At 39.5% G+C, this 18562-nt stretch overlaps 1 protein-coding gene across 2 annotated transcripts in view; it reads left to right on the top strand.

The window, feature by feature from the left end:
- Nucleotides 1–18562, top strand: part of Bank1 (B cell scaffold protein with ankyrin repeats 1) — a 261398-nt gene that overhangs the window by 211949 nt on the left and 30887 nt on the right. For both annotated transcript variants that reach the window (XM_021158678.1, XM_021158677.1), the window contains 2 exons: nucleotides 3858–4169; nucleotides 13902–13970. In XM_021158678.1, the coding sequence (XP_021014337.1) occupies nucleotides 3858–4169; nucleotides 13902–13970 (381 nt within the window). The remainder of the gene's footprint in view (nucleotides 1–3857; nucleotides 4170–13901; nucleotides 13971–18562) is intronic.

Genomic DNA, 18562 nt, shown 5'->3' with positions numbered 1-18562 from the left:
GGATTGGTAAAGATCCTTTCCCAATCTGTTGGCGGCCTTTTTGTCTTACTGACAGTGTCTTTTGCCTTACAGAAGCTTTGCAATTTTACGAGGTCCCATTTATTGAATCTCGATCTTACAGCATAAGCCATTGCTGTTCTATTCAGGAATTTTTCCCTTGTGCCCATATCTTTGAGGCTTTTCCCCACTATCTCCTCTATAAGTTTCAGTGTCTCTGGTTTTATGTAGAGTTCCTTGATCCACTTAGACTTGACCTTAGTACATGGAGATAAGAATGGATCAATTCGCATTCTTCTACATGATAACCGCCAGTTGTGCCAGCACCACTTTCTTGTCCCCTTCTCACTAGTCACATTCCTCTTGCCAATTGATCCCTTTTCTACTTTTATATCTTTTTTTTCCAGTTTATCTTTTCATCATAGCACTAAAAAGTGAGCAAAAAAGAAAATGGCAACATATTTTTAAAATTTTTCTCTTTTGGAAGTATTCACTTTTTACTTTATGTGTATGAGTGTTGGTTAGCCTGAACAAATGCATGTGTCCCATGTGTATTCCTGTTGGGTCCCATGAGACTGAGACTACAAATATGTTAGCCACTATATGGTGGCTGCTAATGGATCTCAGGTCCCCTGCAAAAGCAACAAGTGCTTTTGGCAAGATCTGTCCTTGAGTGATGGACAAGAGACAGCAAATTCCATGCCTGAGATTTTCAGACATAATTTTAATAAATTACTAAGACATACCACTATAGAACATCTTTTTACTTTTGCAATAATCAAGAAACTGAGCTATCGTTATGACCCATCTGCCACTCGGACTCAAGGCCAGAGAGCCTACAACTAGCATATGTTAAATATTTACTTTCAAGGTTCTTTCTTGTCTTTTTTTTTAATTTGAAGAATTTTATTCATGCTTAGAATTTTAACATAAAAGAGGCACAAAAATCTGTATAAGTGATATATACATAGTACACAATATACTGTTATAAACTATCAGGAGAAATGAAGAGCCATCCTTCAGTTTTTGGTTTTTTTTACACTCCATATCTTATTCCCGTCCTCCCCATCCCACCCTCTGACTGTGCCACATCCCATACCTCCTCCCCACCCCACCTGACCTCTAAACTTCCTGGGGTCTCCAGTCTCTTGAGGGTTAGGTGCATCTTCTCTGACTAAACCCAGACCCAGAAGTCCTCTACTCTGTATTGGAGGCCTCATATCAGCTGGTGTATGCTACCTGTTTGGTGGCCCAGTGTTTGAGAGATTTCGGGGATCCAGATTAATTGAGAATGCTGGTGCTCCTATAGGATCGCACCCTCCTCCTCAGCTTCTTTCAGCCTTCCTTAATTCAACAACAGGGGTCAGATGCTTCTGTCTATTGGTTGGGTGGAAATAACCACATCTGACTCTTTCAGCTGTTTGATGGGTCTTCCAGAGTGCAGTTATGCTAGATCCCTTTTTGTGAGCACTCCCTAGCCTCAGTAATAGTATCAGGCCTTGGGACCTCCCCTTGAGCTGGATCCCACTTTGGGTCTGTTGCTGAACTTCTTTTCTTCAGGCTCCTCTCCATTTCCATCCCAGTAATTCTTTCAGACATGAACAATTATGGGTCCAAGTTGTGATGATGGGATGGCCCCCCTCTCCCTCATTTGAGCCCACCTGCTGGAGGTGGGTTCTATATGTTCCCTCTCCCTACTGTCAGGCATTTCATCTATGGTCCCTCCCTTTGAGTCCTGAGGATTTCTTACCTCCCAGGTCTCTGGTGCATTCTGGAGGTCCCCCCACAACCTCCTAACTCCTGAGGTTGCCTGTTTCCATTCTTTCTGTTGGCCCTCAGGGCATCAGTCCTTTTCCCTCACTGAACAGGTTCCCCTCTCCCCCCACACTCCTTGTCCACTTTCCCTCCCAGGTCTCTCCCTCCCTCTCCACTTGTGATTTCTTTCTTCTCCCTCCCAAGTGGGACTGAGGTGGCATCCTCACTTGGGTCCTTCAGCTTGTTGACCTTTTTGAGTGTGGACTGTATCTTGGATATTCTGTACATTTTTTTTTTTTGGCTAACATCCACTTATTAATGACTACATACCATGCATGCATATCCTTTTGGAGAGTGACCTCACTCAGGATGATATTTTCTAGTTCATCCATTTGCCTGCAAAACCCAGGATGTCCTCATTCTAGATACTTGTGCCCTATTAATTTACCAGTTGAAATGATTTGCTCATAAGAGTGATTCATTTATTAATTATTAGTATACAACCTGGACTAAAGAAATGCAGGCCCAACTTCTTAACAGAAAGTATAATCTAACCCTTGGGAAGATGAGAAGTCAAATGTAAGATTCCTAGTAGGAGTCCAACTTTAGAGTGCATTGGAAAGCGCAGTGGGTGGAGAACAAAGGGAGTTAACAGCTCAGGAAATGGGTTCATAAAAGTGAGACAGTTGACACATTTTGCTAAAAATGAAGTGCTATAAAAGTCTTTCCCACACACTTAATCATGTTTCACCCAGAGGCTGTCAGGGAAACAGAAGTCATGGAGTCAAAGTCCCAAAGCTATATTATTCATGCAGAAAGAATCGAGACACAGTGATTTTTAAAGCTGGTGCCAGGCTCAGAGGTATTTAACACTTCTTAAGTGAAGCTAACCAGAAGAATAAAGTTTAAGATGCTTAGGGAGGCTGTCATGGTGGCCTTTCCCAGAACTACCAAAAGCAATTCCTGCATATTCTTGAAAAAAAAAAAAAAAACTCTTTTTTTTTTGAGACAGGATTTCTCTGTGTAGCCCTGGCTGTCCTGGAACTCACTTTGTAGACCAGGCTGGCCTCGAACTCAGAAATTCGCCTGCCTCTGCCTCCCAAGTGCTGGGATTAAAGGCGTGAGCCACCACGCCCAGCAAAACAAACCTCTAGTGCGGTTCTATTAGTTGTACTTTTTCTGAGCATCTAAGATTTTCCACTAAAATCCCAATTATAATAATTATTATCAGATTCATGTTTATCTGAACAAGGGCAAATAGAAATAAAAAGAGTAACCAATAATATTCATAGTGAAAGACCTTCTTGTTGGCCTAGTAAAGAGCCACAGGTTCTTTTTTGCTTATTAACCACAGAGTGCTTCAAATGCTTGTCTGTTTAACAACTGCTACTAAGGTTTCTTAGCATGTTCTTTCAAAGTAGGTAAATATTTTACTGAATATGAACCCCTAAAGACTCCAAATATGTGACTGTTTTCTAACCATACAACTCGCTCTTAAGCCAGTGACTGGCCCCACTCTCTAATATATCCAGATCTCTACCTTGGTGCCATGTTTCTGGATGAGGTTCATGGTCACTTTTGAAAACCATGAGCCACACTCTTAAAAGTCAGTTTGTCATAGCAGGGAAACACTTGTTATGACAGACAGTGGCAGTATGTCTGACTGTTCCCTCAAATCATAAATCATTTTCAGAGATTTTTTAGATTTTAGATGAAATATTCAGTATAAGCAGTAGAAAAGGGAAGATGACTTACTGACTAAAAAAAAAAATGTCTACAAGTTGTATGCTTTTAAACACCTTTCAAAGCATTTGGAGTTGATATATAAATGTATACCTCAATTTTCAGATAATAAATACATACCTAAAAATCATGTTTGAAAAATAATATTTTAAAACACATATTAACGTATTTTCTCACAAAGCTGGGATTTCTTTGTAAATAGTATAGAAACATTTTATTAGAGATGGCACCTTTTTCGTATTGTTTTCAATGGCATTTGAGTAAACTGATTCGAGATGATATACAAAATTAAAGACAGCAAGAATATTGCATAATATAGAAGAGAAAACCCAAACTAAACCCAAACCCTGTTTCCTAAGCAGGAAAAGTACTGGAAGACCAAATGGAAAGAAGTCAAAACTGGAATGATCTCAACGCAAGACCAGAGACAAGAGAGGAATCCAGCAGAGAAGAAAAGAAAGAAGCAGCCCAGGAGGAGGAGGAGGAGGAGGAAGAAGAAAACCCATATGCATTTGCAGAGACTGAAGACAATGAGTATGACCTGATACTGGCCAGTAAGAGTGTCAAGAAAAGAACTGGAAATCGGTCCTTCATTATAAACAGACCACCGGCTCCCACACCCCGGCCCACGCACACCCCTCCCAAAGAAGAAACCACACCTTACATAGCTCAAGGTAATATTTTGTAGTTTGTGGGCTTTTTCCTCAATGTTTAAGTTTTATGTGCATGGATATTTTGCCTGTATGTATGTATGTCTATGTAACACATACATACCTGGTACTCTTGGAGGCCAGGGGAGAGCATCAGACGGTCTGTAAATAGAATCGCAGAGCATTCTAAGCTACCATGAGGGTGTTAGACATTGAACCTGGGTCCTTTGAAAGAGCTACCAGTAAGTTTAACCACTGAGCCATGCCAAGAGCCCCTATTTATTGATGTTTTTAATCCCTTGGTTTATAGAAGACATGGGGTTAGAGGGTGGGGTAAAAAGTGAGGCAATTGGTGATTCAAAATTCTAAAGGCTGTGAGCATCTTTTCACTTTTTCACTCTAGTTTTCTTGCTGCTCTTAATATCTTCCTGTTCCTTCCCCATGATGGTCCCTGGGTCTTGGTGACATGGAGGTGATATAGATGTCCCATTTGTGGTTCAGCACTCCACAGTTACTTACTCTCTGCATCTTGACCAGCTCTGAGTTTCTGTGTTAACTATGCTATCCATTGCACTGATAAGCTTCTCTGGTAAGGTCACAGAGCTATAATAACTTACATGGTAGTTTGATATTGTATCCATTGAACAAAATATTAGTATGTTTATTCCTGGGACCTGTAATCTCTCCAGCCATATGCTCTTGTCCAGATTTACTCTTGGGGAATGGGCCTTAAATACCGCCAGTTGGTTACCTCCATTACATCTGTACCATGATGGTACCCATGGCAATAGCTTGAGATGACCATCATTATTGTAGTTGATTGGTTTTATAACTGGGTTGACTCATACCACCTTCCTCTACTATGAAATTAGAAAGCAGATAGTCAACTTCTTAGTGCAAGTTAGATTTCTCCTCCATGCCCTATGGCCCAAGGGTGTGGTGTTTGCAGCAATAATAGGTCCTCAGGTGTTATGGTAAGTTATGCTGGAAAACTAAGAGCATTGGCAATCATCAGGTATTGTTTGTGGAGGTCTCTGGCATATTCCTGACTAATAACCCAGGGTAATATCTCAGAATCTGGCAATGGGTTTTTTATTTATAAACTATGACTCTTGGGAAAAGATAATAAATACCCTGTTTAGGGTAACAGCATTTAAAGTCTTCTATTATATACGTTTCCATATAGCTTTTTCAAATAATTTTGTATCAGTTCTCCCCACTATAACTTACCCTCCCATCCCTCTCTCCACTCAAAAATCCCTCTCCATTATTCTTACCATTTCTTTTTACATTTTTGTAAACCATGAATAAATGAGTGGTGGAGATTGTATAAATGCATTATTCATATATTAAGCTCTCAAAGGAAATGAAAATTTTAAATAAAAAATGAATAGAGAAAATTTTTAAATTTGATCATGCTTTCTAAGTCTTCATTAATAAGGATGAATTTAAATTAATGTCTCTTATATAATTCTACAAAAATTGATTAGAGTGAGAGAAAGTCAGAAATTTGGGTTAAGTATTCAGAATAAGCAATTGGGGACTGGAGAGATAGCTTCAGATGCAAGCATGAGGATGTGAGTTTAAATCCCAGTGAAAAGTCAGGCACAGATATACATTCCCATAGCCCCAGCTATAGAAGGCTTTCCACATCTTTCCTATTCCTCACACTCAAGTGGATCGACCAAATGGAATGTCCATCATTTCCCAGAAAGTCATCCATCCCACCATCCATTCATTAGTAGGAAGACATGCCCCATCCTTGATTCTTGCCAGAACACAGAATGGCAGCAGGATGTTGGCATATCTGTAGTGTAACATAGCCAAAGAGGAATGTGTAAAGTATAGAATAAAAGAAGAAAAGAGTAAAGAATCAAAGTATATCATTTCAGAGAATAAGGCAGAGGGATGGAGGAAGCCATGAGGACTTTGTTCAGGATCTGAGTGGAAAATGGCTTTGATACACCAATTCTAACAAAGAAAAGGGTTCTATGCATTTGGGGTTCTAGTAAAGTCAGACATTAGGGAAACTAACTAAGAAAGTACAGTGTCTGTGGCCTACTGAGATATGTGGGCTTGGACTGCCACTCAGGATAGCAATAGAGGCAACCTCACATGTGAGCCCTGTGTAGTTTACGTTGCCAACCTCATTCTGGAGATAAGGGAACTGATGCTAAGAGTTTCACTGTGCTGCAGACAGGAAGACACTAGAAAGCATCCCTGTCATTCTGCTCCCTACACCAGTGACAGATGAACTGTGAGTTTCTTCCACCGATATATTCACCTCGCTTTTCTACATTCATATTTATTTTCCCCCTCTGACCTACAACAGTCACAGAGGAAGAGATCAGTTTTCTCTGAATATTCCTTCCCATCATTAAATCCTTGGTGAATGCAGAATTCATAAACAGAGAGAATTTGATAAATATTAGCTAACGAACAAATGGTAGAAGAGGCAGGGTCTACATCCACATGACTTCAGTAGAAGACTTCACTAACAGTATGGAAGACAATTCAAAGGCTATGTCAGAATATGAACTCCTTTTCTTCTGCCTTAAAACAGCCAATATTTAAAGCACTACTGATTTTCAGTGCAGAGCACATATAGAACAAAGCTCCAAGACATCCACAGATAGCTCCTTTTTCCTACTATGGATCACATATCAAAGCATAGCTCTGTCCTGCCTGTAGCACTCCACCATTGTCCACCCCAGAAATGTAACTTAATTCAAACTGAGCACAAATCCATCCCTTTTATCAGGAGACAGGTTCCTGATTCTGATTGTTGTGTGGAACACACCCTAAGATTAAGAACTGCAACAAGAATTGTTCATTTTTAAAAACACATTTTTCATCTATGATCTCCCTGTTCTCAGATCTCATGTTCTTTACACTTCACTCTTCCTGTTATATTGGACAAGATTAAGCACATAGGCATCAAAAATATAGAGATTTCTATAGATGTCTATCTTTTAGTGACAGAATTCTTGATTTAAAACAAATCAAATTAAAAAATTATAATCAATATGATGTAGATAGACTGGTAGTACATCTCCATCCTAGACCAGGCAAAGATGTAAACTCCTGTTAGGAAAAGTTTTTCCTATTAAGGAATCATTTCTCATTTTCCCTTCATTCAGTTAATAGAAGAAAAATAGTGCTGAGTCCATATAGCTAATTTGGGGCACAATACAATTCCCCTTTCAATTTGCAGTTGCTCTCGAGGTAATCTTGGCATTTTGCAGTGCAAAAAGTTGTAGATGACCTTCTTGAGGGATTCTCTGTTGAGAAGACCCTAAATGTCAAGTACAATTCCTTCACTTTCAGTGAATTTCCACTTACAGTTAGTTCACTTGTACTTAGAATTGATCACATACAGTGAATGTGTGTGAGTGTGAGTGTGTGTGTGTGTGTGTGTGTGTGTGTGTGTGTGTGTGTGTGTGTGTGTGTGTTGGAGGGAGGTTGTTATAGAAACTGAAGAAAACTAATTCCTATCACTGTAACTGTGACATAGTAGAATGGCTTCTGTCTTCATTATTCAAGTTGGTTGAAGTGGGTCCTAGAGTTGGAGCCTTGCAGCCCACTCTTTGCCTACATGACCTCATCTAACAACATTTAACTTCAGCACACAATATGCAGGTTACAGGTACTGTCAGAACAGAATGACATAGTCATCCTTCAGTTTGTCTGGTTAGGGTTCCTGCCTTTGCAGGTGAAGTTCTTTATATTTCTGTGAAAAGGTGCAGGTCCAGTTCCACAAAGGAGCTATCATTATGACTGACCATGTACCGTTCATTGAACAGAAGCAGTACAGCTGTGTAACCTGGGTTTAATGAATTGTTCTCCTTATCCTCAGAGCAGAACACCATGGTCTCCTGGCTCATTCACAGAGACACTGAATGAAACCAAGGGGAACTTTCCAGACCACCTGTTAGAGCACTGATACAAGGATAAATCTTATGGCTCTCATCTCTCAAGGATTCAGTTCCATGCTCATGTAAAAGGGGAAAGGCAGCCATATTTAAATTGGGGTGACCTTACATTACAGATTTGAACGTGTGAGCAAATGATTGAAGTGTCTCCAAGTACTTCTATTTTTTTTTCAATTGCACCACAACTTTTTTGTAGTTTTATCCTTAATATGACATGTTGAGTGTGTCCATGGGGAAAAGATTAATTTACCTATAGTAGTAATTCTCAATGTCTCCCAGATGTCAGTTAGCAATGTCTAAAGAGACTTTCACATTCACAAGTAGAATAATAATGGCAGTACCTAGGAGATAGAACTCAGAGGTACCTGATGAATATCTTCTAATTTAAAGATCAGCCTTCTATACTTCCAGTGTAAAAGCTTATGTAGTATAAAATGTCAATAGTTCCACTGTTGACAAACTCTGATCTGCATTATTACCATTATTAAGCAAGAATAAACATTTGAAATCTCTAGATAATGTTCATTTAACAAACTGCACACACACATACACACACACACACCATTTTAGATTTCTTGAATTTTCACTGTTTTCTTCTAGGATTTTTACTGTGAGCATCTGTTTAACTCTGACTGGAGTTATTAGAAATTAGAGTGTTTAGATTTGAGTGATTAGAGAAGAAGATGCTGTATGGAGCTATCCCTGTGAGTGGCATCCCCTCTGAAGAAAGCCCATCAGTAAAATTCATGACCCCCATGAAGGGATGGAATTAACTAGATGTCACTGTGAACTCCAAGGCTGAATAACTTGGTGCAATTGATACAATCTCAATTCATTTTTTTAGAAATTTACCTCTTAAATCATAATACCTGCTTTTCTGGGTTTTCATGAGGACTGAAGGTGCATATGCCCTGTGATTGACTTGGGGCAGGATACAGGAGATGGGCAGATGATACTTTAGGTCATTCTATAGACACAGGGTACAGCAACCTCTACTCCTTGTTAGAGCCTGCATTCTGCTTCTCTCCTCTCATATCCATGTGCAGATATACTAGATTACAAGCCATTCCAAAATATTTACCAGCTACACATATAGAAACCAATTAGAACAAAAGGGTACAGTCCTGGCTTTGGATGTTTTTGATTCACATAGGGAGAGTTCTATTAGCATATATGTATTTAATGGCTGTTTAAAGTTTATATAACCAAATGGATTGTAAAATTAGACTTTAGAAGACCAGATCCTATGAAATACAATTAAAAAAAAACACATAAACCCACTGATATCTAGAATGAAAGCATTTCCTGACACATATGGAGGAAAAGAAGAAAATTCCATTCCAATTATTACCAGTGATGAACCAAAAATGTGTAAGCCTAATAGCTTGAAAGGTTTCCAATGGCTTCCTGACTACTCAAGTCATTTCCCTTTGAAATAAAAATAAAAGATTTGGGTTATTACTCAATTAGTACTTACTCTCTCATACGATTTTCTAACTGAGTGGAAATGACCAAAAATAAGTCAGCCTGAAGCTGGGCAAGCAGGTGTTGTGTGTATGTTCCTCGCCTGAAGGAGGATATGCCTACTCAGGGATGCATGGAGCCTTAGCTAATACAAACTCACTGTGATGGCCTCAAGCTGTCAATCCCATAAAACAACCTGTCTTTTTCCAGAATTTACTCACTTCCTAGTTAGGACAGGTTTTTAAAACAGAAATAGTTTTGTATAAATTAAGTATTCAAATAAAAAGTTTCTTTTCTACCCTGCCCCCTCCCCCCTAAATTAACTAGCTTAAAATTAGAGGAAGTAATTTTGGTTATGAGATATCCTGTGTGGAAAGAAGATTTCACAGTAACCGACTGATAAAGCTCACATTTCTGTTATGAATTGGAAAGAAAATGAATGTTTTCTCCTTAGGAAGCTAAGCATCTGTGAATATCACCCTTGCCTTTCAGTTTCCATGTCATTTACCGCCAGGTCACTCTGTGTTTTCCGCTCTTCTGTCTCTGCCAATCTCTAAAGGAGAATGTACTAACATTAATGACTGTGTGTGCATGCTGGCTGGTGAGTTGGCACACATTTTCCCTGGACACCAAAGCATAGTTTCCATTTTCCTTAGTCTTGATGTTCCTGCCAGGAGAAAGAGTCTCACATTGCATGGCAGATATGACCGTGTCCACATTCCTGTTCAATGTGGTGACCTGTGTTGGATAAACATTCCACACAAGGAGGTGGAACTAATGTCAAAATGTCAGTACGATGAAATGGTTTCAAGCTACCAAAGCGTTTGCACTTTCTTATAGGGGTGGCATATCTTGCCTAAGCTTCATGTGAGTCACTTGGACCACCTATCGGGTGACAGCATTCTTTTCCTCTGTTGAGCCTTCAGAAAAAGGGTTGTTGCTTCTGCTTTCTATTTCCTCTTCTGCCTTTTGTGGTTAGCTCTCATATAGCACATAGTGGGGAGACAGATGGGGAAAACAAAGCTACTAGGACTGAGTATTGACTCTTGTTCTCCCTGACTATGTTACCTCTGTCCTCTCTCATCAGTGGGTACCAGTAGCATGATTGATCTCTGTCTGAATGAACACTGCAAATCGCAGGAAGCTTTGGAAACTGTGAAATACCTGTGCACCCTAGGACCTTGTTTATACAGTGCTGGGCTGTGCACTTGGCAACAGAATAAGTAGTAAAGAACTCCCTTCTCAGGACACAGGATAGAGTGTCTGTTTTCATTTCTCACATGTGATGGGCACAGAGCATCATGGGATTTGTGACTTCTAGTTCGAATCCTCATGAATGGCATTTGCATTCCCCCCAGATTTTTATCAACTTTGCCACACAGACAATAACGTTGAGGTGCTTTGTCCATTTTTCCTGGAAGAGGCACTCTCAATGACTTCTTTTGCTCTCAGGGGACAGTAAACGAGCGTGACGTTAGTAGTGTTGCTGCAGAACAGTCTGGAAAGACAAACTGTGCAAGTGAACTTGTTCCGTTCACTGGCTCCTCCTCTGCTACTTCTGCTCTGCTTAGCATTTTTGAATATTTAACACTATGCTAATTTTTTCATTCAATGTCATTTCTATTCTGGAGAAACTTTTACAGACATCATTTCTCCAATATTTAAAATAAATGAGGGTGTCATTTGGGACATTTGTATTGTTTGAGATGATTTTAAACCTCAAATCTTGTTTTGTTGTTTTTTTCCCCTCTCCTGGTTTCTTGTGTTTAAAGGTAAAGACAAGATATATACTGTGTTCATGTTTTTTTTCGTTTCAAATTCTAACTACAGTTAGCAAGAGAAAAATAAGATTACACTGGGTAAAGGTTACCAAATTGACATGTCAGAAATGGCATTGCTACCATGCCTTGAACACTGACTGGGTAAAATGCATTTGGAACAGTGCTTACCAAGAATTCAGCATATAGATAGAGTCAGCATTGTCAATACATTTTAAAAATCATTCTGCTCTGTGACTTAACTTTCTACTTTTTCTATTAGTCCAAGCCCTCGGACTACAAATAATAGGTCTTTCCTCGTGGCTACGTGGGATGTGAAAAATGCTTCTGAACTTTAAACGCATTGAGAAGACTATTTGCTAAGTCTAAATTTCTGCCAAGATGTGAAACTTATCAGTAAGCTCAGGGGTAAGGAAAGGCACATGGGTGCAGTAGGGGTGAGGTAAGGAATTCTAAGTCAGATTAGACGTTACTAGGACTTAGCATTGCAACCTATTTCCTACCTCCACCTATATCTCTGTTATCAGCATCTCCTCACACCACCACCAATCCCAGTAGTTGGCCAGCTCTCAGCTCCAGATTGACCCTGGTTCAACTCTAGAGAAATAACACTAATGCCTAGTAACTGACGGTCAAGGTCAGCATTAACTGTTCATCACATGGCCAAACATTTGTTGCCAGCATTCCAAAACAGTATCCAGGGTAAATTGGATTTACAGCAAACTTCACACCAAGAAAGCTGGGAAGAGAAGTCTACTTTGCAAATGTTCTGCAGTGTCAAACCTCAGCAGAATCCACAAACTTTTAAGTAACCTGCTGTTTAGTTGGAGACATTACTGTTTGCATTAGCCTTTGAGTTCAAGTCATTTCCCATACTAATGATGCCAGGTTACAGTGTTTCAGTCTTAGGCACTTTTCATTACATCTTAACAATATTAGCAAAAACATGGGCCGCCTGTCATCACTTTATGCTAGGGCAACTGTAGAACTAACTGAAGAAAACATCAAATAGGACTTGGGAGAAGGGGGTGGAATCTAATATCCTAAAATATAGTCACATGACAAATACCCGTCATTGTATTTTATTTAGGAAAAACACAAAAAACCCAGAATGTACAAAGAAAACTGATTTTCAACCAGAGATGTTACTTTAGATGTATAATTTTTCTCAAATGCATCATATTTGACAGAATATTCACTCCTCCTGGGTACATAGAGAGGAATAATCTTTCTCTTGACATCATCTAAGACATTAAGTGTTTAATAAATGTTGATTTGATTTGAGACATTTGTTTTTTAAAAAAGTTGAATGTATGTATTCTTGATTAAGTCCATATATGACCTTGATATTAGTGTTGTTTAAGTAAGAGCAAAACCACAGCAGAACTCCACGATCTCATCATGGACCTGTTTCCCCAGGTCACAGTGGCCAAATGCCAGGCAGCTGTCTCCTTGCCCCCAAGGGTCTCCGTTCATTTTATAGGAAGATCCTGCTGAGATGCCAGGAAAAAGAGCAAAGCCTTGCTCCTGTAACTCCTCCCAGCCGCCTCCTCTAACTTTAAAAGGGAATAGTTACTAAGGAGTAGACACTGTCCGGAGGAAGCAAGAGGCTGAAGGCTAAGGCTTAAGGGTCTAAATCATTTCTCTGCTAACAACTCTGGGATCATTTCAAAATTCACTTAGCCCTTTTACAAGCTGGTTACTTCCTCGTCTATAAACATATGAGGCTGGACTAAATCTCCCAGGCCTCTTCGAGTTCCCAAACCCCATAATTCAGTCTGCCCATAAAAAAATAAATGTAACTCCGGATGCTCATTTTCCAAAAAGTGAAGTAGTCAAGGACCTGCTCTATTTCATTAACAAATACCCGAAAGTATCCAGAACTTTGTGGGTGCTTAATAAATATTAAACACTGAATTTTACCTTTCATCTGCAAAACAGGGTGAGTAATGCTGACTTATTTCCCAGAATTTCATGTGCGAAATAATAAATGAGAACAAAGCACTTTTCAGATAATGAAGTAATTCGAACAAGCTGCTTTAGTAGGCCTGAGGTTGGGGATGATGCAAGAGTAAAGTGCCTTTTTTATTATTACATCTGTGGAACACAACAGGCTTCTCTTTAGTTTAAGAAGAAACAACAATTATGCTTGCTTATCACCCATAAGCCTGATTGAGTGAGTAGTCTCTATGCAAATGGAACCTTCACCCTCATGGGGGTTTAGCCTTTATCACTTCTAAAAAATGGAGCTTTTTACCTTTATCTGATATCAAGAAGGAATCAGCTTAGGAATGCATCCCATCAACATTAACAGACTCTGCCCAAAGAAAATGCTTTCCAAAATTACCGATAAACTGCACACATGAGAAAATTACAAATTTTATAATCTTTATACTCAAAAATGAATACAGTTCAGATAATATTACTAAGAAAAACCTTGTACTTAGAAATGAATATAGTTCAGATACTGTTATTAAGGAAAATGATACCTTGCACTCTGTCTTCATGGAGGCTCCCATGGTATATTTCATATTCTTAAATGCCTTTGCCTAATAAAATTTATGTTCTATGTTTTTTTACAGTGTTCCAACAAAAGGCAGCCAGAAGACAATCTGATGGTGATAAGTTCTACAGTCTCCCTAAGAAACCCGGTATTGATGCTAACTTCAACTTAGTTAACCACCTAAACAAGATTTAAAGAAATCGTAGGGATCTGCAGAAAGCCTCCTAGGTCAGATATAAACAACTGAGTTTGACTGATTTCACTTTGAAGTTTGTACCTTATCCCAAAACAACTATGCCACAATACAATCAATTATTTTCATTAACAAGAACAGGAAAGGCCCCTCATCATATTGCCTGTGGGGATGTTGTTCTCATGGCACCAGGAAGGACAAATAAGACAAACTCCATAACTTGTATCAGAGGCCCCTTTTATAGATCTGTAAATGAGACTAGCTTGGGTGTTTCTTTAGTCAGCTGTAGATGCCAATCAAAGGTAGAACCATTTTCCTAGTGTGTTCTTGCTTTCAGCATTTGATGAAATACCTTAGGAACCATCATTTATCATGTGGAGTAGAGCTGAAGACCACTATAGTCACACCAACATCCCAAACCAGTGGAATCATTTTTACTTCTAGTATTCACTTGGACATTTGTCTTTTTCAAGGATAGACTCTATAGCCTAAATAGACCAAATAACCTAATATGTACTAACTATAGCCCAAGTGTACTAAATACCCTCTTAATAGCCTGTTAATAGGCAATTTAGTGCAACTCTTTTTCAACAGTTGGGACTGAATAAATGTTCAAATATAAGAATCATAAAAATCGGTTAACACAGGTCTTAGGGGTAATCATCTTTGGTAACCTATGAGCAGATGTAATTGCACCTTTGATATAATTTCAGTCCCAAATCATGTCACCTTGAAGCTAGTACCAGGTAATTAGTGAGAAAGACATATTGAAATAAAGAAGACACAGAAACACACACACACCCATGTATGCCATCTCCTTTTGTGCCATTTTGAAAAGGCTAGGAACAGGCTGTACCTACTTCTGACACTCACTGAACAATATTCAGCTCAGAACCTCAAAGGACCCACTCTTGGGATGCTATGAATTGTCACTCAAACAAAGCTGTATTCTCAATTGGTTATCACTCATCGCTTCAAGTAGCATTCCTCATGGCAGCTAAGTTGTACTTAGATTGTACTCACAATGAGTTGCATGGCACATGAACACAATGCTTGAGGAAACTGAACCTCAACTCTTCTATGAATTATTTAGATACACAGCTTGTAAGTCTATATGCAAAATAACCACTCTCTTTAAATAGCAGTTATCCAATACTGACATTAATTTCGTAACTTAGCCATGTCATGATTTACATGTAATGGGTTCCCTCTGCTTTAACACTTGTCTGCAGCTTTTTGTGCAGAGGCTACAGAACAGAGTAAGGCCTGGCTGGTGGAAGCAGGTCACATGAGTGGGCTTTGAGGTTTATAACCAGCCCTAGATTTGACACAAACTCTCTCCTTTCCTCTTGGTTTTCTGAGATGTAGCAATTTCTTGTAGCCCCAAACTTCTCTGCTTCGGCATTCAAGTTTTTGCGACTATGAGGGCCATAGCCTCCCAAACTACGAGCAAGCAATGGAACCATTCTCCCTTAACTTGCTTCTGTTGGGCACTTTTTAACAAGAAAGGTAATTAATACTAAATGTTGGGAGTGAAAGCAGGCTGTAGCTCTAATAAACCTGACCATATAGCTCATTGGAACAAGAAGAAATGTGGAGGAGTTTACAGCTGAAGTTCAGAGAAGCCTTGGAGTGCTATACAGAGAGATTAATGAGCCTTTCTGGTGGGAGTATAGAAGACCATAATGCTGTTAGAAATCCAAACAGAAAGACCAGGCTCATGAGGTTTTAAGCAGGAGCAAGTAATGGAACTAGGCAGCCCTGATGGGTCATGCTGGCAAAGCAGCTACTCATGTCCTGAAAATGTGGGTGAGCCAGAATTCACAAACAAGGAACTGAGTTGCTTTCAGATGAAGTATAAGGCAGCATAGTCTACAGGTTGTAGCATATTTACTCACTGCCTTTAGCTAGGTTTACAGTAAGAGAGCAGAAAGGTGCAAGGAAAATGCCTAGCATAAAGAGTAGGTGTACACCTTGTACTGGCACAACAGAAGTAACACCTTAATGTAAGAAGTCCCCAGCCATCAAAAGCTTAAGAATATAAAACTGAACCCCAATTTTTAAAAATAGACATTTTAAAAGAGAGCACCTGGGTCAGGACAGGAGAAAAAAAGAGTTCCTGAGTAGAGGATGTCTCTAAAGGAATTCCTTTGAAAATATGTACCTAGGGAATTGCACTCATACATGCACTTCACGACTAGAGGTCATGATCCGAGTGGGCCAGGCTATATCTTGATCTAGTGGCAAAGCTCAGTATTGTCATCTACATAGTGCTGTAGGTGTGGCAGGCAGCCAGGATGTGAGAGTTAGAGTCATAGAAGTTAGTATCAAAGTTCCAGAAAAGCGCTGAAGTTAGATAATGCGTAGAAGAATCAGAGTCCCTTCATAGAGCCCCTGTGTGTGACAACATGAAGGTGAAGTCTAAGTTGGGATGGAGAACCAAGGGTGTTAGATGTATATAAAGTGTAGAATGTCTTCCCAAACGAACCTGTAGCCACAGGATCGATCCCAAGAGAGAGGCTGTGTGTGCTAAAAGCAGCCGTAGGAATGGGTCTCATGGAGCTGTGTGTGAGGGTAAGGAGTGTTTTCCCTACTGGGTTTCAGTATTGGTCTAAACTTTCCCTGTTGTCCTCCCTGTCTTCCCTTTTGGAATCAAGTGCCATTGTATGTCAGAATTAAGCAGCCTTCCTTTTGACGTCTGCAGAGGCTCATAGCTGAGTTTGCCTTGAGTCTTAGAAGAGACTCAGAACTTTTGAGTAGTATTGATACTGATACAACTTTTGAAGTTGAATTGATTGCCATTTGCATAATGCAATAGTGACTAGGGCAGATTCCACACCCGGGGTTGGATGTAGACTGTTCCCCTGAAGGTCCCTAACTGATTGTACTGTTTGAGGAAATTGTAGAAGCTTTGAAGGGCATAGCATGGATTACGGAAGTAGGAAAGTCAGTATAGTCTTTTTGACAGTTCAACACAGCCCCACTCCCAGGTCAAGTGTTTTCTGCTTTGCAGTTATAATCCAATTCTACTAGCACTGCAGGTGAGATCTTGAAATTTCAGAATTTGTTCTCCTTCATAGGAGATCAACTAGGGTAGAAACTTGGGGAGGATCTATTCTCGGCAGCTGGATATCTGCCCCACAGAAAACCATTTAAGAAGAGCTGAGAGTTTCCTATGAGCCTAGGGTAGATTAATGTTCCACCATTATGTAGGGAAATAATCTTCACCTATGTTGGGATAGAAGGTTAGAGAGAATGCTGAAAGGAAACCAGTTTTACAAGAAACCTTATCAATAATGCCATGTTTTATTGATTTTATATACCTAGTCCTAAACTCTTGACTAATTTGCTTTACAAAAGTCAATTTTCATTGGACATTTTTAGAGACCTCTGGGAATAAAAAAAAAAGTCACATGTTATTTTATGTCTTTTTATTTTGAATCTTAAATCCAATTTATTTGTAGCATTTTAAATTAGTCACAGTAGGATATTCTTTACTCTTAGCCATCAAGAGTTTACGAGAATAGAACAAACTATTGTGCTATTTCTAAAAGAAAAAAAACATTGGATCTTTTTTTAAAAAATTTTTTTCAGAATCTCCCTGATGACTATAACCTTCAGGAAAATTAGTTTCCAGCATGAAGAAAAATATAATAATAATAATAATAATGTAAGGATCTTATGAAAGTATTGGGTGCTTAAATGGCTTTTTATGTTAGGCAGAATTTTCTTCTGCCTAACAAAATACCTGAGCAACCAACCTGAGAGTAGGGTTTACCCTGGCTCACGGTTTCAGAGGTCTCACTCCTTCATGTTTTGAGAGTGGCAGAGTAGAGAAGTTTATGTCACGGCTGCCAGGAAGCAGAGAGAGTGGCCTGCTCTCTCCAGATATTCTGTATTTTGTAAAGTTTGAACCTCCTCCCAAAATAGCACCACCACCTGGGAGCAAGCAAGCAAGGCATGAGCCCGTGAGTGACGTTTTGCATTTTGCATTGTCCGGCCTTAACTCTTGAAGCTGTTTCAGTATTATGATCATCCAGACCATGGAAAAACACTGCTTCTTACAGGTTTCAGAGCCTTTTTCAGCTCTCCTGGGATTTCATCATGCAGTAGGAATGAAAGCAGATACTTCTCCAGGACTGAGGTCTCTGGAGGAAAAGGGGGATAATGTTTGTGAAATGTTCATGAGTTAAGATTTTCTTTCTTTTTTAATTTTTAATATTTTTATTACATATTTTCCTCAATTACATTTCCAATGCTATCCCAAAAGTCCCCCATATCACCCCCCCCCCACTTCCCTACCCACCCATTCCCATTCTTTTGGCCCTGGCATTCCCCTATATTGGGGCATATAAAGTTTGAAAGTCCAATGGGCATCTCTTTCCAGTGATGGCCGACTAGGCCATCTTTCGATACATATGCAGCTAGACACAAGAGCTCCTGGGTACTGGTTAGATCATCATGTTGTTCCAACTATAGGGTTGCAGATCCCTTTAGCTCCTTGGGTACTTTCTCTAGCTTCTCCATTGGGAGCCCTGTGATACATC

Source organism: Mus caroli, chromosome 3, assembly GCF_900094665.2.
Source record: "Mus caroli chromosome 3, CAROLI_EIJ_v1.1, whole genome shotgun sequence".
NCBI classification, from domain to species: domain Eukaryota; kingdom Metazoa; phylum Chordata; class Mammalia; order Rodentia; family Muridae; genus Mus; species Mus caroli.
The sequence above is the reverse complement of the archived record's forward strand: the minus strand, read 5'-3'. Positions and strand labels throughout refer to the sequence as shown.